At 34.0% G+C, this 25,097-nt stretch overlaps 2 protein-coding genes across 2 annotated transcripts; one reads left to right on the plus strand and one right to left on the minus strand.

Moving 5' to 3' along the window:
• Nucleotides 1-587: 587 nt before the first annotated feature.
• Nucleotides 588-2,834, plus strand: LOC143596006 (uncharacterized). The gene is made up of 2 exons (XM_077074886.1): nt 588-1,776; nt 2,452-2,834. Exon 1 carries the CDS (start codon nt 788-790, stop codon nt 1,727-1,729), a length of 942 nt encoding a protein of 313 aa, XP_076931001.1. The 5' UTR covers nt 588-787; the 3' UTR covers nt 1,730-1,776; nt 2,452-2,834.
• A 2,479-nt stretch (nt 2,835-5,313) lies between these two features.
• On the minus strand, nt 5,314-6,628 carry LOC143596007 (RNA-binding protein involved in heterochromatin assembly dri1-like). The gene is made up of 4 exons (XM_077074889.1): nt 6,619-6,628; nt 6,122-6,528; nt 5,718-5,816; nt 5,314-5,630 (listed from the first exon to the last, which is right to left on the minus strand). Exons 2-3 carry the CDS (start codon nt 6,514-6,516, stop codon nt 5,726-5,728), a joined length of 486 nt encoding a protein of 161 aa, XP_076931004.1. The 5' UTR covers nt 6,517-6,528; nt 6,619-6,628; the 3' UTR covers nt 5,314-5,630; nt 5,718-5,725.
• Nucleotides 6,629-25,097: the final 18,469 nt, after the last annotated feature.

The following is a 25,097-nucleotide window of genomic DNA, read 5'->3' on the forward strand; positions in this document are numbered from 1 at the left end:
ATGTCGTCATAATTCGTAAATAAAAATTTAAATTTTATTTTTATCAATTTATTTACGTTTTATTAACATGTTATGTCAAATTGTATTAAACTTTAATATAACCCGTTTAATTAGCATGTAAATGTAAGCATTTAGAAGATAACATGTTTTTAAACTTTAATATAACCCGTTTAATTAGCATGTAAATGTAAGCATTTAGAAGATAACATGTTTTTGTTATACGTGTCGTGTCGTGTCATGTTCAGTTTAGTAATTGTATAAGATGTGTAGTATTAAATACGGTCTGTTTAAAAAATGCCTTGCATTTTGTCGGTTCAAGTTTATTTTTCAATAATGTAAGTATTATTATCAATGAAAGCTAAAGAAAGGCTATTACTGGTCTCTATCAAAAAGCATTAGGAAACGTAATGCACCAACAATGTATTCTAGCCGACTAGTCCCTTGTTTTGTGGCCACACCCCCTTTATATTTACTAACATAAAATATCATTAGTTATACATAGGGATTGCAATGGAACGAATAGTTCTAAAACTTTGACTAGGAAGTATAAGAAGTTTGGTTCTTGAAATCTAACTGTTACTATGCCCCAAGTCTTCTAACAGCCAAAAAGTTTACTGGGTTTGTGAACACAGATGCAATATCTAATCCCATATCTTCCTAGTGGCGCGAACGCGCTTTCCCGAAACTAATTAAACTGAGTCATTTGCTCAAGGGTTTGGATTTGATCAATGGAAGATTAGTTAATGTCCAGGATGAATGTATTGTTGTTGTTAACAATGAGTTTTTTATGCAAAGCATGCATGCTTTCAAGTCAATCGGTGCGGCTTTTGTTATACCGAACATGCATACTTGTGCCAACAAGCCGGTTTACAAGGAACCCTTTGCTTTAAACTCTCTAAAGAAAGTATGTGACGCGTTAACCGTATCGGCTCAAGATAGAAAGTTGGTCCGTCTTGCAATATGCCCACAGGTTACACAGCACCAAATATGGATCGGTACCCTTATTGAGATACTGAATCAGTTAAAAGATGAAATGAGTGTTAAGGGTTATCGGGCTGACATGGCTCTGCAAATAGTGGTTAGTTGTCTTAGGTTGTTAGACGATGCAATGTCGTATGATCCTGACTCAACGTCGTGGATGCGGCTTGCACCTAAGAAGGACGCTGACCCACCTCCTTATGCCAAATGGGCTGATTTGCTTGAAATGTTTAATGATTTAGTTACTTGTTTAAAGTATGATCATAAGTTTCTCTTTTATGTTACAAAGATTGAGATAATGAAAGAAGGGTTAGCGCAGATAAAAGATGGTTTAATGGATAAGAATATTGGGTACAAAGAGGCTCGACACCAACAAAGTTTGGTTCAGAAGAAGTTGACTAAATCGTTGGGTCATTCGTCACAATGTTTGTTTACGCTTTTATTGTATTATCTTTATGGAAGTGTTGACGATATTGAGATTGACGTTTGTTGTTGGTTGTCCGAGGATGTTGTCGGTGGGGATAAAGTCTGTTTGTGTGTTGGCAAGATTATGACATCGGATGGAGATAAAATGTTAATGCATGTGGTTAAGCAGTTGGATCGGGCCCTTGGGGTGGTTAAATTTGTTCATGAATTAGCGGGAATGAAAGAGGTTTTGGAGTTTCAGGGTCATCTGTGGTATGTAGGGTCGGAGAGCAGGTCGCTCACTTATAGAGGACACAAGTTCTTTGTTCATGGAATTAGTCTTTGATGTAGGGTGAATTGAAGGCGTTCCATAGAAATGTATTCTTCTGTAAGGTAATTGTTTATTTAAGAATTTTATATTTTTATTTGAAGATCTATTTATTTATAATATATACTAGGCTAGAAACCTGTGCGTTACATGGGTTGAATTACTTATTCAGGCTACAAAACTTTTAGGTTTGGTGCGTTGTTCCAAACCAAAAAAAAGGCTTCATAAATAATGCTTCAACACATAATTTGTTTGTACTTTGTAATGAACAGAAAACACTTGTTGGATTTTTCATAGTACTTCCAAGTTCTAAAACGACTCCCCAAACTTAAGATAAGTATTTGGTTTTTCCTTAGAAAAAAGTTAATCTACTCATCTAAAGCGAGAAGGGAACTTCGTCTCTTGAACCATAGTAAACCACAAACCATAACCACCTGCAAACTATGCAACCAAAAACATTTTAAATTAAAAAAAATGTAATATATATACTTCTAGGGCGTGTATCAAATACAAATGACTTTTATCGTGAGAAATACACAAATATTTAGAGTAATAATTATTACACTATTTTCATTTTTATAACATAATTACTCCAGTTCAAAACTATAATTACTCTAGTTATTTCATATTTGTATGTTTAGTACGCTAATTTTATTTGTACCGGATCCCACCTATATAGATAGACTTGTATCTACATATCACAAACATTACTTTCTGAAATAACAAATATTGAAACACAGACCAGCCAAAAGATATCAGCACCTTATCATCCACTTCAATTTTAATGGTGTAGCTAAAGTGGTAACCCAAGCAGATGTCAAGTAAAATCAGAAGTCAAAGTGCAGGTAACGCCAATACAGCATAAGTAACCAATATGCAAATATTTGATATAAATGCAACCAGGGTACTTCCGTTTTCCCTCCCAATCATGCTTACTATGAGTCTATGACACAATCACTCATGAAGGGTAAAGTGGGGCATTAAATTAGCAATCAACAAATGGTTCCGAAACCTTAAGTCGAACTTGACGCTCGTTAATGTTCGTCATTGCCAGCAGATCACTTTCAATGTCTTCAGGCACAAATTAGCAGGGGTCTTTGTTTCTGTTTCAATAATTCAATTGATGAGAAAATAAAAAAGTTAATGAGAGCTTAATCTTAAGATAAGCAGGAGGCAAGTTAGTGGTTTGTGTAAAATAGTAACTAAACGGGCCAATAAACAGGCAGCCTTCTTACAAATGATTTTTGAAGAAAGACCATAATCACTGATCGCCTTCATTAATAATTCTGAGAATCGTTTATGCAAGCATCGGTATATAAATATTAGAGACAATTGCATAAATATTCCATCTGATGTGACCATTTTAAGAGTTTGGTTCTTAGATTTTAAAAATTGCAAAATTATCCAACCATTTATGAGAGGGTTATACGTTTCGTCCATACCATTAATCCCATATAGTTTTTAACGAAAAACTTTTTGAAAGTTTCTCATTTAGTCCCCACAGTTAATTTGGCAACTTGTTTGTGATGAACGATTAAGACTAATTTGGCAATTGAACTATTAATATGCAGCCATATGCATTTTGGACTTGACAAAATGCATGAAAACTGAACTGTTATATGCAGCCAACAGAACAGAATTAATGCCAACTGTTAAAATGCAGCCAAAATGTAAATATTTAATGTGCTGCAACTATTAATATGCGATCCAGATTTCAGAGGCTGCAATGCAACTGTTATAATGCAGCCAAAATGTAAATAGTTAAATTTGTTCATGATGGGAGAAGAAAGAGGTTTTGGAGTTTCAGGGTCATCTGTGGTGCATAGGGTCGGAGAGTCGATCGCTCACTTATAGAGGACACAAGTTCTTTGTTCATGGAATTAGCCTTTAATGAAGGGTGTAACCGAAGGCGCTACATAGAAATGTATTCTTCTGTAAGGTAATTGTTTATTTAAGAATTATATATATATTTTATTTGAATATATATTTATTTATAATATATATTAGGAAAGATTCTATTATATAAAGACATGCCTTTTTCTTTTCCACCATTTGATAAAGCTACACCAGGACTTAACCAGGAGACATGTTTTAAACACATACTAATGCATGTTGCTTTCCTACATAAAACGATGAACTATTTGGTCAATTATATCATAAAGATTTCATTATATTCTTAAACCAAATGTTGAAATAAAGATTATTGCATTCAAGCTTATTGCAAACTGTATTATGATATCAATATGACTATCATATCTTTAAGTTTTAGACAACTATCAAGCATTTGAAATCAATATGTCCCGCAAAAATGATGTCATTGCTAAAATAACACTTTGAATACTGAGGCTAATTAGAATATTAGATTAGTGATCTTTACTTGCCATTCTAGCGGAAATGTTACTTTCGAGAGAAAAACTTGGAGTAGAATATTGGAAATAGTTTCTCTACCCCTTGAGATAGCGGAACACTTTGCTTTTATCACAGCCTCTGCGGACTCTACTAATAGCTTTGGTATGTGTGTGATTTTACTGGATACGTTTATTTGTTTGTTATGCAAAACTTTACAAAGTGCATCAAACACAAACGTGTTTAAGTAATGCATAATTGTATAAACAAATATTCAAGTACTTATATGACATAAAATGATAAAATACTTAACCAACTGGCAAGCAGTAAAATATATAGATTGATAGGCTTTGAGCAAACTTAACTAACACAAAGGCTTTTTTCCATGTACTATAAGAACTCGGGAAGTGGAATTTGAAAACTATGAATGCTTAGCTTTTTTTTAACTTTCATGCAATTTAGATTCCATATGATTATTTACTTTACCTTTGTTATTTTATGCTTCAGTACTTCCTTTAATAATTTCACCCCATAAAGCAACTAATGGCAATGAATGGACCATCAGTTCTTGAAATATCACAATTTCATATCATGATTAAAGTTTCTCTGGTTTTTCTTTTACAACAAAAAAAGAAAAAAAAAGCTTGTTTTGTATTCCTTTCATGATCTTATATGATTGCATCCATGAACTTAATGGTTTTCTCAGATTGTTACTTGGTTGTGTATACAATTGCAATGTAATAGTAACCTTAGATTGAAACATTATCTAAATAATACATAAAGTTTCAAAGTGGTGAGTGACTCAGCCAGTATATTACAAGATTGTGAGGCTGAAAATGAGATATTTATTAGGGAAAAAGAATCTTGTTGTGGAGATTAAAATGATAATGACATATTATTAGTGCTTGACCAAGTAGCATATTAAGGTAAATTATAAAGCTTCTTTTTTGTAAGAATCTTGTTAAAGCTAAACAATAATGGCTAGCAGGAGATCACTAATTAATAAAAATGTGTGTTTTAGCTTTTTGACCAGCATTGCAGATTTCTAGGTGCAAAAAAGATGTTAAACTCAAAAGCTTAATTTGGAATCCTATGTTGTCATGTATATATGTTCTTGCTCATGAACCATCTGAAATTAATATAATTTGTTAGCTTGTAATATTTGAAAAGGGTATTATTATTTTACTTATTTTGTAACACTGTGTAACTTTATTTTAAGTGATAGCAGATAATTAAAGAACAAAAGGAACACATAATTAATATTAAGGAAGAACCTCACAAAATGAGGGATTAATCAGCCATAAAATCAAACATGAGTTTTACTAATCAAATTAACCATAATTTAATCTACCTAACAAATCGAAAGCGGATAATATTAAGATAAAAAAAAAAGAAAAAAAAACAAAAACAAACAAAGAAAATTAAATCGAAGATAGGATTGCATATAATAAGGGAAAAACGGGTCGGTTTAGAATATGGATCCTATCAACTGGATGCAAATAAGATGCTCTTTCTTTCTTCATTATGTCTGATCAATCTCTCATTATGTAGTAGATAGCAAATCTAACAATACCTGAAATTAAGTTCACATCATATGTATAATTTAATTAAATCTGTATTAATATTAATCGATGAGAAAACAAATATAAAGTGTTGTTACCTGCAGACTTAAAAGGAAGAATGGCTACCAGAGTCCTTAGGTGCATTGCATCTAAAGCATTCCATTCTGCTAGCAAAGTTGTGCTCGTTACACCCGGGCCTACAAAAATCAAACATAAATATATAGGGGAAAATTAGTGTACAAACTAAAAAAAACGTGATAACTGTGCGAATCAAGTAGTGTAATTATCTAATTACATCGTAGTGACATTACACTATGTTGTATACACAGTTATTACGTTAATTTAATTTGTATTTGATTCAAAATCAAATGTAGATGCTAAATAATTGATTAATAAATATATAAACTTATATATAATATATAAAGATGTTAATTTTCATGCATGTACGTACTTTATTATATTGTGCATGAAGTAGACAGATCAAAGTTAAATAATTATTTACCTGGTGCATATCCAGTCACCGGACTTCCACCCTGAGCGGCCGCCACCGCCACCAGTACTTCCGCCACCAAAGCCGAAACCCCTCCCACCATCAAAACCACCACCACCACTGCCGCCGCAAGAGACCAAGTCATCCTTGAAGGCGCCGCACTTGAAGCAGCTGGAGCGGCTAGCAAAGTTGTGGGCCCCACAGTTGCCCACATTGCAGTACCAGTCACCGGGCCTGACATCAGGCCCGGTACTGAAGCTAAATGCAGAGGCAGTGATCATACTGCCTCTAGTACCGCCATAACCGCCACCACCATGCTTCGTCTCCCCGCAGCGCTGGCAAGACTCCCTCCTCTGGAAGTTCAAATGCTGGCATGACCTGCAGTTCCAATCTCCTGGTCTGCTCATCTTAATTAACTTCTGCAAAAACAAAACATTAAACTAAATGTTAGTTATATATTAAGTAAGGTGCATATATACGGAGATTAGATTTAGGGTTTTGAGTGTAACCTTGAGGAAGATAGTGAGTGAGTGTGTGTGTGTGTTGAGGGATTGTGTGTGTATATATATATATACATGCAAAAAGGCCTCGAAATTCGAGGAGATTCGGGCTGCTAGCTGTAGACGTAGTTCAAGCTCAAGCCAACCCAACTTTTTCTTTTTAATATTCTTCCCTAGCTTCAACAATGCCACTTTAATTATTACTAAATCTTATAACCTATATATCTTGAAAGTATTTATTTAGTGAAAAACATTTAACTAAATATATTATGATGCTTTAAAACCAATAATATGTTAAGAATTAAATACTTTATCTGTTCATGTTGCTTTAAATATGATACACAACACAAATAGGTTATCTATCTATTAAGTTAAAGTGAAGGTTTGGGATTCCTGAAATCTCATGTTCGAAAGCTGACTCAAGGGGGGGTTTTCATCTTGATGATGTTTTTGAGTGAGTCAGGCACACATCATCAAAATCAGTATGAATGGTTAACATCACTTGTCAAAAAGACCCACCGGTAGTTCTTAATATTGTTAAAAAAGAAAAAGGACTAAAGGGGCATCTAAGGAATTTTGTTTGCAACGTTGGGTTGAGATTCTAAAGATGGATATATCGTGGAGTTTAAGGTGTAGCTTCTTTCAAGGCTTTCATTTTCCCTTCATGCCCTTCCCTTCATTCTTAAATCACTAAATTTACCCTTGTGTAATTTATTTTCTTTTCATAACACTGTTGAAGAGATATCACTTGATTCATGGGTAAACCTGGACCCAACATAATAATTAATGTATGATCTTGTGGTTTCCCAAAGGAAAAAAAGAATGCTTAATTCATATCGACTAACAGGAAATACAAGAAGTCATTGTCATATTTCGTTAGGCCATTCTTTCATGTGGGGATTTGCGACGTGATCAATGACATTACCCTATTATCTACTACTATAAGTAGCACAAAAGTTTACATTTATTCTGTACTTATTCACTGTGAAAGAATGATACAAGTGCTGATTCTCACATGCTCACATTGCTCCATCTTACCGAATTGATTTTATCTTACATGATTGATTTCGATCACATGCTTGAGATTGATGGGAGAGAACGAATTGTCAAAGGGTTTCGAAGCAGTTGGTCTAGTGTATATGTAATTCTGTCTACACATTTGATTTCTTTAGGGAATTAAAAGTTTTTTTTAGGTTATTTGTATTTTAGTAATACGTGATTGATCCAATAAAAAAAACATCTAATCTGGGTAAATCAACATGCTTAGATAGTTGGATGAACATAAAAAAAAAGGCTATAGTTTTCGTTTCAAGTTATTGTACTTTTTCCAACCCTAACTCGAGACCCAGGTCTAAGCTTTTTTAAAACTAAATCTGTAATTTTAAAGAAAACTTCCTATTTCACTCATGGAATTCATTAGAATTGAAATTAATTCCACATAGAAATGCATGTTTGATAGGTTAAGAAAGGGTTATAAATTGAAATTTATTTGTCAACATGGTAACCTACTTGGTAAAGTCGCATGACTCATGTTTAAACCTGAGCAATAGAGTAATTTAGGGATGTAGCTTCATCATTTGATTTTATTGTAAACGAGAGTATAATCCTGTCAAAATTTGATTTATTAGATCGATTTTGGGGTTGTGATTTTAGATGTGAATATTACTCATACTATACTACACCAATTTACCGACCTCTTTTCTCTTGTGGATTTCATCGTGGAAACGGCCCCAAATCAATCTTATAAATCAAATTATATGTTTCATATGTGGTACCTACAAAGGCTACAATAAAAGAAGAATTAGTAGTGACAAGAAGACATGAATACCAAAGCGTTCATAGGTCACTACAAGAATCTAAGGCTATGGCGACGACATAAGTCGTCGCTACAGGGTGTCCCAACGGCTTGTCCTCGACATAGCATTGTCGTTGTTGGTGGAAAAAGTCTTCGCCTTAGGTCGAGCTATGGTGACAACAAGTCGTCAGGAAATTTAATGCAATTTTTTTCTTTTTTTTTCTCGTCGGCCATTTTAAATAACAAAACTATAAAAACGAATACACACTTAGTTCGAATCTAATGCAAATTACCATAACATATTATTAAAATAATTAAAATGCTTGTAAAATTGTTGAAATACATTTCATAAATACAAGTTAAACCGGACTACCTAATCACTTTCATGTCTCAACCATGCATATTTTTAATTATTTAACGGTGAAAGTAGTTCATTTAATTAATTACTGTTGTTGCATATGTTGATTTAATTGTTGATACCATTCGTTTATTGCTTGCTGTTGTTGCCACTTTTCATTCGCTTGTTGCAATTGTTCTTGCATTACATCATATTGTGAGGTGAAGACTTATGTATGTACAAGCAGCCATGTCGGTGGATAGATTTTAAAGTTTTCAACCAATACCCGTGTATGACTATATACGCCATTCACCTAAGGCACGTCTGAGACAGAAAACTTCATCAGCTGGCGAGTCAAGGGCTTCACTTTGGATTTCGTCATACTCATGTTGAATCTTATCTTGATTTAAATACAAACAATAATAGCAACAATACTCACAATCTCTTGTAGTGGTCGAAGAAGATCACACAAATAAGCTTTTAGAAAAAGGAAATAACCTTGTCATTCCACCGTGTCTCGATATAAGCTTTAACTAGAAGTCGTGTAAATAACATGTCTTCGGGATCTTTGAAAGGATTGGGTATTTATTTATCTCATCTCATGTTCTTTTGTGTGATACCTATTTATCAACTATTATAGTCTTTCATGCTCGAAGAAATCGCATTAAGTTTGATTTTATTTTTAAGAAAATGTGTCTCAAGATGATCTATGGACTATGTGTTTAGTTTGTATCTAAAAATGATGAGATTGAAGATTAATTCACAAATTCTTTAGCCACAAGTCGAGGTGAACGACATGTTTAGTATAAATCTACACACTATGACATCTTCCGCCTTTAGATGCAATTAAATTAACAATTATTATTATTATTATTATTATTATTATTATTATTATTATTATTATTATTATTATTATTATTATTATTATTATCAATTGCCTAATTGTATTAGGTATCTTGTTCACTAAGATTACTATATATCTTAAGAGCTCATTTTATTAATCCTCATTTTAATAAAACACAATGCTTTTAAAATCTACTGGGTTAATTAATTGTTGATTGAAACCCTAAAAAAGTTGGTTCTAATTTGGTTTGGAAAAAGAGCGAATCCATACCCACAAAAAATTAATAAATTACAAGTCTTTTACAAGCTTAAGTAAGATAGACCAACATGGCCTACATTAAAGCAAAAGATCACATGTCACCTCTAAGTAAGGCAATACATGTTTATTCAAAGATCTAATTGTTTGTAGGAAAACTCTTTGACCAACAATTATGCACGTAACTGGAATACACACACATATTGATCTCATATACAATTAACTCTCCCGGTCAAGAAAAAGAAGCGTAAGAGTTTGGAGTATTTGTTTTCGTTTAAAAAATCGTTACAAACAAGAATCAAAATCTAAATTAATAAACCTAAAATAATCTCGTCAGCTGCCTAAAAACAAACTAGGAATTTTAATTGGTAAAAATGTAGTTAAAATTTTTATTAGATAGGCAAAATGAATGTACTATATATTTTGACATCTTGTTTGAATGACTTAAAACCACAATATTTTGCCCCCGTAACATTAAGGAGGGGTCACCTCGTCACTTTTGTAAATAAATTGCCTAAACCCCAAATTAGAAAATTGATGCTTCTTTTTACAAATTTTTGAATATTCCTGTTTTGTACTTGTGGTATTTTTTTTTTTTAAGATTTGAGTCAAAAAGAGTGTATGGGATGACACCACATATTAAAAGTAATAGATAATATTTGATATTAATTTGCTTTCTTGACGGCATTTTCTTTTCAATATGTTTAGTGTTTATAATAATTAATATTTGGAATTTCTTGTTTACATTTACATTATTATTGGTTTAATTTTTTTTTATATTTAATCTTTATTACAAAGAAAGTAAAAGTAGTGATATATGTGTGGTAGCAGTAAAGAACAGGCACATTGAAAATTTAAAATATTCCACGTGTGAAATTCATTCAAATAACTTTAGATGTTATACTATAATTGGTTTATGCATTTGTAGTGACATAAATAAATTAGTATTTTGTTTTATATATAATTTACTATAAAACGATTACAATAAAGTGGCAGATAAAGTGGCAACCCCTTTTTGAATAGCAAAACCATAGATGAAATTTGTTGTGTTTAACATAACAGTTTATGATCAAATGAAACCTCTCATTCCATAGAGTAGTGTCAATCTCTATAACAACAAAATAGCAATCTCAACAAGATTCGAAATCTGGACATCATTTTGAAGACCTTTTTTCAAACTTTATTGTTACATAACCTTCTAATTTATTTGAATATAAGGCTGATAATAATAAGTTTTTTATGTAAAAAGTGTAGTATATATTAACACCTAAGCTTAGATGAAAAACTCATTGAAACAAAATTTTACAAAATTTTGGCTGTTCTTTTTACCAATCTTTGAGAAAGTCAAAAGGTATAGTTGTAACTTATTTTAGTGTTTATTATGGAAATGAGCATTAATCCTAAAAAACAAATTTGAACAGGAAATTAAAAATGGGGCTGTAGAGATTGCCGACTCTAAAAGGCATGCGCTTTAGCCACCGCCTACCGGACAAAAGCTAGCCTAATATTTGTAAATGATTCACTTATTTCATAACATGTTTTCATGTATGTACATAGATAAAACTAGATTATAAACCCGTGTATTACACGGGTTTAAAAAATTATTTTTTTTCAACAAATTTTACTTTTCTTCTCATTATATAGAAACATAGATATTACATCAATATAGCAGGTGGGCGGGCAACAAGCTGCGCCGCCACCCCTTTCTGAATTGCAAACCCTAACCTGCTAAAGACATACCCCTGCCCCTTTGGAGTCGACACATTGCCATGCACAACCCGTTGGACCCTGGTTAGGAAATGGATAGCTTCCGGTGCCAAGGAGCCAAAGGTATCAAAAGCAAGAGGGACAAAAACATGTTGGTTCTCTTCGCAGGCTTTAGCATGTTTCTCCACCTTCTTCGTTTCAGCCCTTTTCATTGCTTGCCCAGCTACAAACCCATTATCCCTCAAACCAGCTAAAGGAGATACCCCTGTGAGGTCAACACAAGCGTGTTTTCCCCCGGCCCAACCAAAGACGAGCAAATCTGCCGATCGTAGAGTGGATCTCCCTTCCGTGGGGTCTGTAAGGAAGTTTACGGGGGCTTCCTTTTTAGCTGATATCCCAGCTCGCCTTAAGTGTCCCAAAGAACGTCCGCACCCAATCATGTCGGTATTTGAACCCAGGCATCTCCTTGCAATGAACCGCATGCTCTCCGAATTTATCCAGGCAAGCCTTACGGCAGATCGGACATGTTTCGTGGGTACATTGGGACCATCAAACGGTACTTAAGAATGGCCCTATACTCGACCGCATACATGCTTTGGCCCAAACCATCAATCGGGATAACAGTCAGAAAATCTTGGGCATGAGGACCTTGTAAGCATTCAATAACCGCCTTCTGTCGGGATAACGGTCAGAAAATTAAATCTCATTTGTTATTTTATTATATGATCCGGTTCTTCAAGTTGCAATAATCATGTACAAAAACACACATCAAAATTCTTGAAAAGTCACAAGAGCTGAGAAATATAAAAAAATTGTTTCTAATTATATATTGCTACTGAATTAACAGTTGCAAGAGTTTTTATCAGTAAAAAAAATTACCAAAGGATTCAAATTGAGGTTTAATGATATTAAATTATTAACCATCCATAACTAACAAAATAAACTTGTGTGGCTTACTTCATGTCTTTTTTTTTTCCTAATACATGCCTTAGATTATAAAATTAGAAGCAAGAGCAACTGTATATTTAGTAATATCGGCAAAGAAATTATAATACTAATAAAGTTATAGGCATTTTATCACAATTTTTTTCAGTTTCAAACAATCCATCTTATTAACACATTTTACTCAATTCCAACAACATACAAGAAACTAAACAGTTGTAGTGAGTTTTATATTTGTGTGTAAATGTAAAAAAAATGTAAAGAAAACATGTTCGGAACCAAAAGTAATATTTTTCTTAAAATAACCTGTTCTTGTACCGACCAAACCGGTTCTTATGTGTTGCGTGACTGACACAACCCGTCCTTTTTGCCAGTCATAAGAGAACACAAGTAGCAAATTTGACCCATTTACTTAAAGGGTCAAATACAAGCTAAACTTGCCTGATATGTTCCAAGTCATACTAAAAGTGGGTATGTTTCAAATGAAACTTGTTGTGACCCATTACACAAATCAGAGTAAAAAAAGCTGTTGCAAAGATTTTATTCACAACGAATAAGTATCTCACTGAAAACCAAACCATCATTTCTCCTAGATCTATCAAACAATTTTAAGATTCCTGTATAGAATATAAAACACAAATAAATCATAATAATAATAATAAACAACCAACTAAAAAGAAATAGATTAGCATTTCGAACACCCTACTCATGATCTTACTCCTTATAATGATTTTCTATAAAATCGGTTTGCAACATCCGTAATTACAACCATTTTCCAATCATTTATATTAGTCAAGTATACTTTATGACCTTAACTTGTAAGATTTAAAAAAAATGAGTGTTGTGTCTATAACAAACAACACAATATTATCACCACCAAGATACTCTTCCGAGAAGATATGAATTTTGTTTCATGAATATAAATGGATATCATCAAGGGAACAAAACAACTCATTTTATATATTAGTTTGACCCGAAACTCTAGTTTATGCAAGTTTGTGACAATGAATGATAAGCATAATTAATTTCACTATCATCTAACATATGACAAAAAATGGCAAATATTTATTAGATCTGAAAAAAAGTACATGTACGCGCCACAATCAATCTACTATTCCTTTTTAGTACTGAATTATGTCACTTTAGCAAAAGTTGTCAATACATATAAAAAGTTTATTATATACAATTAATAGTAAAAAATAATCAAATAAGATGAACCATTTCGTATTGCTTAGAGTAAAGACGTATCGTGGCACCTTCTGAATTGATCACTAATAAACTAAAAACATATATACAACGCGAATTTATCCACACTAAAATGAGTGTTAAAAGTTTTACATATGTTCTTTTATTTCTAATTTTTTTTTACTTTATTACTATTATAAAATTATAAAAAAATCATTAATATGAAATGTATAAAATATTTATTAATTATTTTAATTAGATATTTATGATTATTTTTACTTTATTTACTACTATAAAATTAAAGATAAATCATTAATATGGAATGTTTAAGATATTTTTAATTATTTTAATTAAATAGCTATGACTTTCAAAATTTAGCAATATTGATGCCATTTGGCAAAAAGTTGGACAATTATGTGCCATGTGGCACAACAATTATTTTTGTTTATTATAACAGTAGATTCAAACGGGCCAGGAACTTTGGAGGTCCTAAGCCAGGGATTTTTTTTATAACGCGCGGGCAGACCCTAACAATGGTTTCATGTTAAAATATGGGATCGATGTAACGACTATTTCAAGTTTCACAAGGATTTCTGAAGTTGTCAGCATTGTAATGGCTTTGAAGAGAAGAGGGGGGGGGGGGGCAGGATGGTCGATGGTCCCGGCCTAACCATACTGGTAGGTCTGAATTTTTTTTCAACTTATATATATATATATATATTATACTAGCTTTTACCCCCCGTATTACGGGGGTTGTTATATATTGTTTGTTCTAATATTTATTTATTTTTTGAATTTATATTTTTTTATTGTATAAAAATTAATAATATACTTATGGTTTGATGATAAATTGTTTCACAAATAATGAGATGTTATAACCCGGTTTAAAAGCTATATGGTTTTGATGAGAGACAAGACCCATTTATTTTTTTTACTATAAAATTGGTTTTTTAATTATAAATAATATTTATGAAAGTTAATAATATACTTATGGTTTGATGAGACCCAAGACCCGTTTATTTTTTTTACTATCAAATTGGTTTTTTAATTTAATAATATATATATATATCTTTTTTAAAATAAATAAAATATTAATTTTTATTATATCCTATTTTATAGGATTTTACATCAATAATTTGGTGAGAATAATTTATAATTATTGAGATGTTATAACCCGTTTAAGGAATATATGGGTTCGTAAGACCCATACCCATGAATTCGGGTCAAATGCATGAGAAGCCTCTATTTAAAAATTAAACAAATCTGGTGACTAAAAAAAAAGATGGGGCGGTCACATCACGACACGTAGTTTTATATCTTCGTTTATATATATTTTATAGATGAAAAAAAATATGTATTTTTCATGTTTAAATCAACTTAATTAACTCATTTAAGCCTGTTTTATAAATATAAATTTATACCCAAATTATAACCAAAAATCCATTTAAAAGTTTAATTGTTGAAACCCAACAAAAAAAAAAGCCAAGCCCAAAACTTTTGCGCATTCAACTCAAAAATTTTAACAATTCTTGAAAACCACCCTGATCAAATACTGCAAATCATGAAAAGGAGTAAATTTAACAATTTATCTCTTCGATACTCGACAGGCTTAATACAATAATACATGAATGTGTTATGCAATATATTTTCTTTGTCTTATTCCTCGATAACGGCAAAAACAATTATAGTTTAATGTAGGGTGGTCCAAACCGCTCGTGGCTCGAACTCGCTCGCCACTCGCTAGAAAAATGCTCGCTCGATTGTAAACGAGCCATCTGCTCGGTTTGGTTTGTAAACGAGCCAGACAACGAGCAAAGGTCTGCTTGGTTCGGTTCGGCTCGAATATTTTTAAAATTATTTTATATATAACTAGCTTTTTCCTCGGCGTGTTGCGCCGGGCAGGTCGGTTTCATTTACGTTCGTTACGATACCGTATAAACAATATTGGTAAAACCTAAGCGTTAAAACCCAAAAATAAACTCGTCAAATTTACATAAAAAATATTAAATATTCAAAATGAAGTTTATTTAGTCGGTAAAACCTAAGGATGAGCAAAATCGGTACGGTACCGGTACCGAAATCGGTACCGATTTGGTATCTTCGGTACCAAATCGGTACCAATTTTTTGAGTTTCGGTACCATTACGGGACGGGACTGGTATTTCTCGAGTTTTTACCTTCAATCCCGGTACCGTCCTGGTACCGAACCGAATATTTTGATACCGGTACCAAGAATTCGCAATTTTCAGGACCGGGACCGGTCGGTACCGGCACGGTCTCGATCTCATCCCTAGTACAACCAATGGCGCCGGTAAAACCTGAGTGTTGTGGCGTTGAATCGACGCGAATTCGGTCGGTTTTGATTATTATCTATACAATACCCAAACTAAAAAAATGTTGGTAAAACCTGGTCGCTGTTAAACCCGAGCGTTGCGACTTTGAATCGACGCGAACAACCGTTTGATTATCAAATTTAAAACAAAAAAAGGATAACTTAACAGACCATATCACTCATCGCCAAGTGAACCAATTGTAATCTTACGTTGTCAAAGTTCTTTTTTATATTATATAATTATATATGAACAAAGGGGATGATTCAAGGGAGAAAAGATATTACTGCGAGAAATGCGAGAAATGAATATGAACCATTAGTTTTTTTTAGGTTTTAAAAGTTTAAAGATAAATTAAGAAAGTATAAATTCATCTCTCTCTCCCTCTTCAATTAATATATCTATTCAATTAATATAACTAATCAAATTACTATAATTGAAAAAAATTAAGAATTCATTTATATTTATAACTTATTTTTTCTCTCTTAAATTTTTATCCTACACAAGTATAATTTATTCATACGTTAAATTTTGTTTCTATCCAAATTTCTTCCAACTCAATATATTAATATCCATCAACGTGTAGTTACACTGTGATAAATATTACAAAAAACAATTTTACATGTGTTTACATTAAATATAAAAAAAATATACAACCTACACAAAAACATATAGCCTACACTTGTTCTAAGAATAAGAAAACATATAACCTACACATAAAATTCATCATCAATAAAATACACACGCACACGAAAACATATATATAACCTACACACAAAAATTTTATCCTACACAAATACAATTTATTCATACATTAAAATTTCTTTCTATTTAAAACCAATTTCTTCCAACTCAACTTATCAATATCCATCAACACGTAGTTACATTGTGATGAATAATATAAAAAAGTATCTTACACATGTTTGCATTAAAAGTGAAATATCTAACCTATACAAAAACATATAACTCACACTTGTTATAAGAATAAGAAAGCATATAACCTATACACGAAAAACATATAACCTACACACGTGTAGGATATGTGTATATTTGTGTAGTTTATATAGTTTTTGATGTCGAATTAAATATGTAAGTTGTATGTCTTTTTGTATGTTGTACGTTTTTATTGCTCAAAACAAGTGTAGGTTGTATAATTTTGTGTAGGTTGTATATTTATTGTTTATATTTAATAGACACATTTGTATGACATTTGTTTTTATTATTTATGACAATAGTTTTTCTAGATATATATATCAACTGAAAAAAATATATTATGTTTCAATATTTATTGTTAAAAATTACGTGTTGATATATGCTAATAAATTGAGTGGAAAGAAATTGTTTTTTTTAATAAAGAACTAGTATTATATGAATAAATTGTATTTTTGTTAGATAAAATGAAAATGATGTAAATAAATTATAAACTAAATTAGTGTTTTTATCTTTTTAATTATTATAGTTAAATTAGGTAGATATATTAATTAGAGAGAGATTTATTATGATTATATTAATTATATTAATTGGAGATAGTGTGTGCATTTATATCTTTTTTATTTATCTTTAAGCTTTTAAAGCCTAAAATAAAACTCGTGGCTCATATTCATTTCTCACAGTAATTTAATTTCTCTCTTGAACTTAAACCTATGAACAAATATATAAATATATAGATAACATATATTAGTTAATAAAGTCTTAGTATAGGCTCAACCCTAAGTTAATTATATCCGGCCCTCATCTTTGTAATCCTAGTCTATATATATCCTATATGTAATCTCATTGTAATCACAATTATAATACAATTAGTATATACAACGATACCAAGTTTATCTCGGTATCAGAGACTTTTTCTGGTCCAACCCGTCTATAACAGTCGCAAACAATCCTTCTCTGATGGCTGCTTAACCAATAACCGCCTTTACCACAGCAGACAAAAATCACACAACTCTCACAAGTTTAGTTTTACCCTATCCCCCACAAATTATGGCCATTGGAACCTCATGATACAACCCTTTTTAACCATCCACAGCCTATTCGGCTATGTTGATGGCAGTATTCCCTGCCCGCCACCAACCATCATAGCCACAGCCTCATCCACATCCGGTAAAGACAAAGAAAACACGACACCTGTTACTCAACCCAACCCCGAATACACAACATGGTTGTGTAACGATGCACATGTCCGGATGCTGATCATCTCTACTATCTCTGAAACCTCTTTTCAACACGTTCAAGGTGTCACTTCCCGTGATCTTTGGCTAGGTCTTGAACGTGCATATGCACCACACACCTCCTCTAGAGAATTTACCTTGAGAACGCAGCTCTTGAAGATCCAGATGAAACCGGAAGAGACATCGGCTACCTATCTGTCCAGGGCACAGGAGTATGCCAATGCCCTTGCCAATATTGGCCAACCCATGGCTGATAAAGATATTGTGATGCTGGTTGTTGCAGGTCTTCGCAACGAATACAATGGAGTCAAACAGACTCTATTTGCGAGACAATTCACAGCTGTGTTTAATGAACTTCCCGGTCTCCTTGCTGACCACGAGTTCTTAGTCAACAAATCAGTTCCAGAACCTGCTCCCGTACAAGCATTCACAGTTGCTACAGCAGTAAATTCCTCATCAGCCTCGGCTGAAATAGTGCAGGTCATCCAACAGCTTGTTTCTCGTTTGGGGTTTCATCTTCAACCTGTCTCGGGTGCCCCTCAGAATCCCATTCCTCAAGCTTTTTACACCAACAGGACCGGAGAACCAAACTCTTCACGTGGTCGTGGTCAACGCGGTGGCCGTGGTGGACGGCGTACCAACTAAAACCACAACCAAAACAATTGTCCTTCAGGTCAGTTCAGTTGGGCTTCAAACCAAAACACTATGTATGGTACTTGTAACAGGTGTGGAATAGGACATGTTCCCTCCCAATGCCCGAACAAAGATCCATCTACAATTCGGAACAGATAACCCACTGCCAACTATGCGGATTTTCGATCACAAGCCTCCACTACCTATATTCCGGACACTGGATCCAATGGACATGCTTCAGTAGATTGTCAGGTTTTTATTCTGCTAAACCTTACTTCGGTGATGTGAGTCTTCATGTTGGTAATGGTATGGCTCTACCCATTTTACATATTGGTTCACAAAAATTATCCTCTCCAAACAAAACATTTTACCTAAAAGATATCCTTCATGTTCCCGCACTAAAAAAAATCTTATTTCTGTTCAAAAATTTTGTCAAGACAATAATGTGTATTTTGAATTTCAGGCAAATTTTTTTTTCTGTGAAGGACAAGTCTACAAAAACTACCCTCCTCATGGGTCCAAGTGAAGGTGGGCTCTACTCCATCAAGCTTCCAACCAAACAACCAATTCCAAAGGTCGCTTTTTCAACCACTCGTGCTACAACAACCACATGGCATCAACGATTGGGACATCCACACTCTCAGTTGTTTAAAACTATGCTTTCTAAATATCGTTTACCTGTTTCTATAAAGACTTTTAATTCTGATTGTTCGTCTTGTTCTATTGGGAAATCCTCCAAACTGCATTTATTATCAATAGATTATAAAAGTACTCATGTTTTGGACTTGGTATTTTGTGATGTTTGGGGTCCAGCCCCTGTTACTTCGTATGATGGTCATAATTACTTTTTGCTATGTGTTGACTATTTTTCTAAATTTATGTGGTTTCCTATGAAATGGAAATCTGAGGTGTTTGGAATTTTTAAACAATTTGTTATTATGGCTGAACGCCAATTTTTCACCAAACTTAAAATTGTCCAGTCTGATTGGGGAGGAGAGTTTAGAAGTCTTTAACCTCTACTTGCCTCCCTTGGCATTATCCATCGTTTGTCTTGCCCACATACCAGTGAACAGAACGGTATCGTTGAACGCCGTCACCGTCATGTCACTGAAACCGGTCTGACCCTCATGGGACAAGCCCATGTTCCCCAACGTTTTTGGCACTATGCTTTTGAAACGGCTGTTTATTTAATTAACCGCATGCCCTCTCGCACACACTCCACGGTTTCTCCTTTTTAATATTTATTCAAGTGTCCACCTGATTTCTCCTTGCTTCGTGTCTTCAGTTGTTAGTGTTTTCCCCATCTTCGACCCTATAATCCACATAAAATGGATTTACGTTCCCTACCTTGTATTTTCCTCGGATACAACACATATCATCATGGTTACCGTTGTTTTGACCCTCTCACTGAGCACATTTATATCGCTCGTCATGTTCGGTTTCATGAACATATTTTTCCTTTCTCCATTACCACCACAAGCCAATTAACCACACCTCCACCTAACAACCCCTATGTTTTCTCTTATCCAAATCCGCCCATTTCTATCACACATGACATACCCACAACCCACACCACACCAGCACCGACATACCAAAACACCCAACCAACAGCCCACCATAACCCAGCCCCGACCCAACACCAATCACCACCTTCACCCACCAGACCGGTCCATGATACCGGCCCAGAACCAAACCCAGAACTGGCCCAACCACAAACCTAGCCCAGCACTACTTACTCCCGTCGGCCCACACCTCAACCCACAACCCAGCCAACCGCCTTTGACCGCTACAAAACTTCCACCGAAACAACACCACCTCCGCCTACTCCTCCCAACACATCCATTACCACTACAAATCAGCCACTTCAGCCTCGTACTCGCCCACCAAACCTACGTCCAAACCCCAAACAAATAAACCCTTTTAAACCCACTTCCTTCCATACATCCACCACTACACCCGAATCATCACCTGATGTAGAAACCGTCTCCTTTGTCATTGCCAACAAAGCATCTCACTAGCGTCAAGCTATGACAGATGAATATAGTGCCCTTATACGAAATGTTACTTGGTCCTTGGTTCCTCGTGCTCCTAATTCAAATATAGTTGACTGCAAATGGATGTATAAGATTAAAAGAGATCAACATGGGGCTGTTAAGCGTCACAAGGCGCGTTTGGTTGCTAAAGGCTTTAATGAGCAGGCGGGTATCGACTATACTGATACTTTCAGTCCAGTGGTTAAATCTACCACTATACGGGTTGTTCTTTCGTTGGCAGTTACACGTCATTGTCCCTTACGTCAATTAGATGTTCAGAATGCTTTCTTGCATGGTGACTTGAAGGAGACAGTTTATATGAAACAGACACAGGGGTTTGTTGATCCTCAAAAGCCAAATCATGTGTGCCTCTTACATAAGTCCCTTTATGGGCTCAAACAAGCACCTCGGGCATGGTTTGAAAGACTCTCAGCAGCCTTGACTGCTCTTGGCTTCCGGGGTTCTAAAACGGATCCCTCCCTTTTATATACTCACACAATGGGACACTTTTGTATATTCTTGTCTATGTGGATGACATTGTTTTGACAGGTAACAACAGCAGCGAAATTGATCGTGTTGTCAGGGGTCTCAGCCAATCTTTTGCCATACAAGACATGGGATCCTTATCTTATTTCTTGGGGATTGAAGTCGTACGCACTAGGTCTGATATTCTCCTCTCTCAGAAGAAATATATTACTGAATTACTTGCTCGGGCGAACTTATCGCATTCTAAACCGGTTTCCTCACCGTGCACAACCAATATCTCACTTTCTCTTGGTGACAGTCCCATGTTTGCTGATCCAGTAAAATACAGACAAATGGTTAGAGCATTACAGTATGTTACTCTCTCTCGGCCTGAGATCACCTACACAGTCAACAAAGTCTGCCGGTTCATGCACTCTCCCACTGAAAATCACTGGTATGTTGTTAAACGTATTCTACGGTATTTACATGGAACGCCTGATCATTGCCTTTTAATCTCCAACACTTCTTCATCTATTTTGCATGCTTATACTGATGCCCACAACTTAACTGCCTTTTCTAATTCGGACTGGGCTGGTTGTCCATATGACCGTCGATCCACAGGGGGATATGCCATCTATTTGGGGTCAAACCTTATCTCTTGGTTAGCTAGGAAGCAAAAGACTTTCTCTTGGTCATCCACTGAAGCAGAATACAAGGCCTTAGCTAATACAGTTGCTGAATTAACTTGGCTTGAAACATTGTTGGCTGAACTTCATGTTTCTATGAAGATACCTTCGATTTTATGGTGTGATATTTGGGAGCTACATATCTTTCTGCCAATCCAATCTTCCATGCCAAAACAAAACATGTAGAAGTAGACTTTCACTTTGTTCGTGAGAAAGTTGCAAGCAAGAAGTTATTTGTTCAGTTCATTTCTACACATGATCAGATTGCTGATGTCTTCACAAAACCCTTGTCTTCTGATCTTTTCCTCTTCTTGAAGTCCAAGTTGAAATTCCAGTCCCCGCCTTAGCTTGAGGGGGGGTATTAGTTAATAAAGTCTTAGTATAGGCCCATCCCTAAGTTGATTATAGCCGGCCCTAATCTTTGTAATCCTAGTCTATATATATCCTATATGTAATCTCATTGTAATCACAATTATAATACAATCAGTATATACAACGATACCAAGTTTATCTACATACATAAAAGTATACAATTTTTTAAACCCTTTTAAATATTTTCTATTCCATCAATTTTACAGTTTCATTAGTTCAGTTCGATTCAAGTTTTCAGAATACTATAAGTTTGTTTACATATTTACTATATCTCACTTCAAACTTGTTTCTCCTTACATTTACAACATATTATACGTTTGTCTAAATACTACTATTTTTTTATAAAATATATTAGTTACAACCTTCAACCTATTTTTTTTAGAAATTTTTAAAGTGAAAATGAAACAAACAATGCTCGAAAATCGCTCGATGTTCGATCGAAAAATGCTTGATTCGATTTTTGCTCGGTTCGAATTTCAGCCGTTCGATTTGGTTGTAAACGAGCCAAGCAATGAGCAAGCCTTCGCTCGGTTCGGTTCGGTTCGGTTCGGTTCGGCTCGGCTCGGCTCGTGAACAACCCTAGTTTAATAATGCAATTGTAACCATTTATAATACTCTCTTTTACATTTATTTATGTCACTTTCATTGTGACAATTGATGAAATTAACTATATTACAGTATTTTCTTTATATTTGGTAAAACATACGTTAAAATTATAATGACTGAAATTATTGTGTCACAATAGAGAGAATTCAACCTTCATCATATGCTCATAAATCGATCTCAACTTGACCTATAAGTGATATCAGAGTAATACTCAAGAAGTAAAAAACATATTCTAGCAAGAGACTTACGCCCTGTTCTTGAGTTTTTTAAGGAGAGAGAGGAAAGGAAAACTAAGGATAACTAAAAAATGGGTGTTCTTGAGTTTTTTTTAGGATGGAAAGAAAAGGAGTAAGAGGAGTTGGAAGGGATTAAATTGATCTATTTTTCCAATAAGTTATCCACCCATTTTTGGGTTGATTACTAAGGATAACAACACCTAATTACAATATTACCCATTAATAAAACTTCAATCGGCCTTTCATCTACAGCTTCTTCATCTTCTTCATTAGCCCATTAAGTCAAGAATACTCACCCATAATCACGATCGGCCTCTTTCATCTGCGGCTCCGGTTAACTCTCAATTTAAGGTAACACTTGATTACCGTTCTATCATCATCCTGTTCAATACCCTGTTCTCAATTTTCCGGAATTTGTTCCCAGGTTTGTGAATTTTGGAAACTGAATGTGAACCTAGAAACCCTAATTCACCATCAATTGTTTACAAGGTCGTGTCTGATTAACATCTTGTTTCAGTTGGTTATTGTTTTACATGTTTCAGTTGGTAATATAGGTATACTTAATTGTTTTAGTTAATTAGTTTCAATATAAACAGGTTATCATCATGCCTTTGCTATTATATTATTTCATCTACTATTTTTAATTGTATCGCGAATTTTAGTTTATGTAAAAAACATCAACAGTTTTATTAATTCCACTCAGCACTAGATTTTTATGGAGTTTTATGTTAGGCCTGACAATTTAAGGTAGATTTAAGGTAATTTTTGATTATGTTGCGTGATAGAACGTGATTGCTTCAGATAACTGTCATGTTTATCATAGTTTTGAACGATTTTAGGTGATTAAAACGGTTTTTACTTGTTTTTGTTGGTTATTTTATCATCTTATAATTGTTTACATAGAAATATGCTATACTGAAACAGGTTTTGATCTTGTTTTTATAATGGACGATAACCTATTTCTTGCGGTGAGACAACACCATTTAGATGTCGTTCATTTGGTTTGTCTAGTGGTAGCTCTTATAGCACATCGTAGACATCACAGTGGAAATCGTGTTAGGGGAGAAGAGATGTTACATCGACGACGAGTACGTGAAGAGATGTTGCATGAACTTGCAACAGGTGAAAAATGTCGATAAATAATTCGTATGAGTGAGAATTCATTTATGATATTATGTCAAAAGTTAGAAAGTGATGGTGGTTTCCGATCAACTCAACGTATGACTATTAAAGAACAAGTTGCAAGATTTTTGCATATAATTGGAAATGATTTTACAAATTGTTTCGTCTCTTTATTATCGATTTGGGTCAGCAACAAGCGTGCATTTTCATAGAGTCTTAAATGCAATTATATCATTAGAAGACTAGTATCTTATTCAACCTATCGGTGATACTGTGCAAAAATAAATTCAAGAGAAAAGAAGATTTTATCCATTTTTTAAGGATTGTATAGGAGCAATTGATGGAACACATATTCGTGTGAAAGTACCTAGTAAAGATGCTCCGAGATATAGAGGTCGGAAAGGATATCCAACTATCAATGTATTAGCAGCTTGCACATTCGATTTGAAGTTCACATATGTTTTAAGTGGTTGGGAAGGCACAATGTCTGATTCAAGAGTCTTAAAAGATGCACTTACTAGGGAAGATAAGTTAAATACTCCAGATGGTAGATTTTATTTAGTGGATGGCAGTCTACCACTTAAAAGTACACTCATAGCACCTTATAGAGGCGTTAGGTATCATTTAAAGGAATACTCAAAACGTGCACCTCAGAATCCAAGAGAATTGTTTAACCTTCGACATGCATCACTAAAAAACTCTATTGAAAGGGCGTTATACTTCGAGTACGCTATACTTTCAACACTTTAAAAATAAGAAATTAAGATTTGTCG

The sequence above is a fragment of the Bidens hawaiensis genome, unplaced genomic scaffold (genome assembly GCF_021521415.1).
Source record: "Bidens hawaiensis isolate Kalapana, Puna unplaced genomic scaffold, B.hawaiensis_p1.1 tig00045938_1, whole genome shotgun sequence".
NCBI classification, from domain to species: Eukaryota; Viridiplantae; Streptophyta; class Magnoliopsida; order Asterales; family Asteraceae; genus Bidens; species Bidens hawaiensis.

What these genes read in the sequence shown, in the direction of transcription:
- LOC143596006 (XM_077074886.1), top strand. Translation starts at nt 788, where the DNA reads ATGCAAAGCATGCATGCTTTCAAGTCAATCGGTGCGGCTTTTGTTATA.
- LOC143596007 (XM_077074889.1), bottom strand. Translation starts at nt 6,516, where the DNA reads ATGAGCAGACCAGGAGATTGGAACTGCAGGTCATGCCAGCATTTGAAC. An exon ending in GGTGACTGGATATGCACCAG is followed by an intron (nt 5,817 to 6,121) that starts GTAAATAATTAT and finishes TGATTTTTGTAG; the next exon opens with GCCCGGGTGTAACGAGCACA.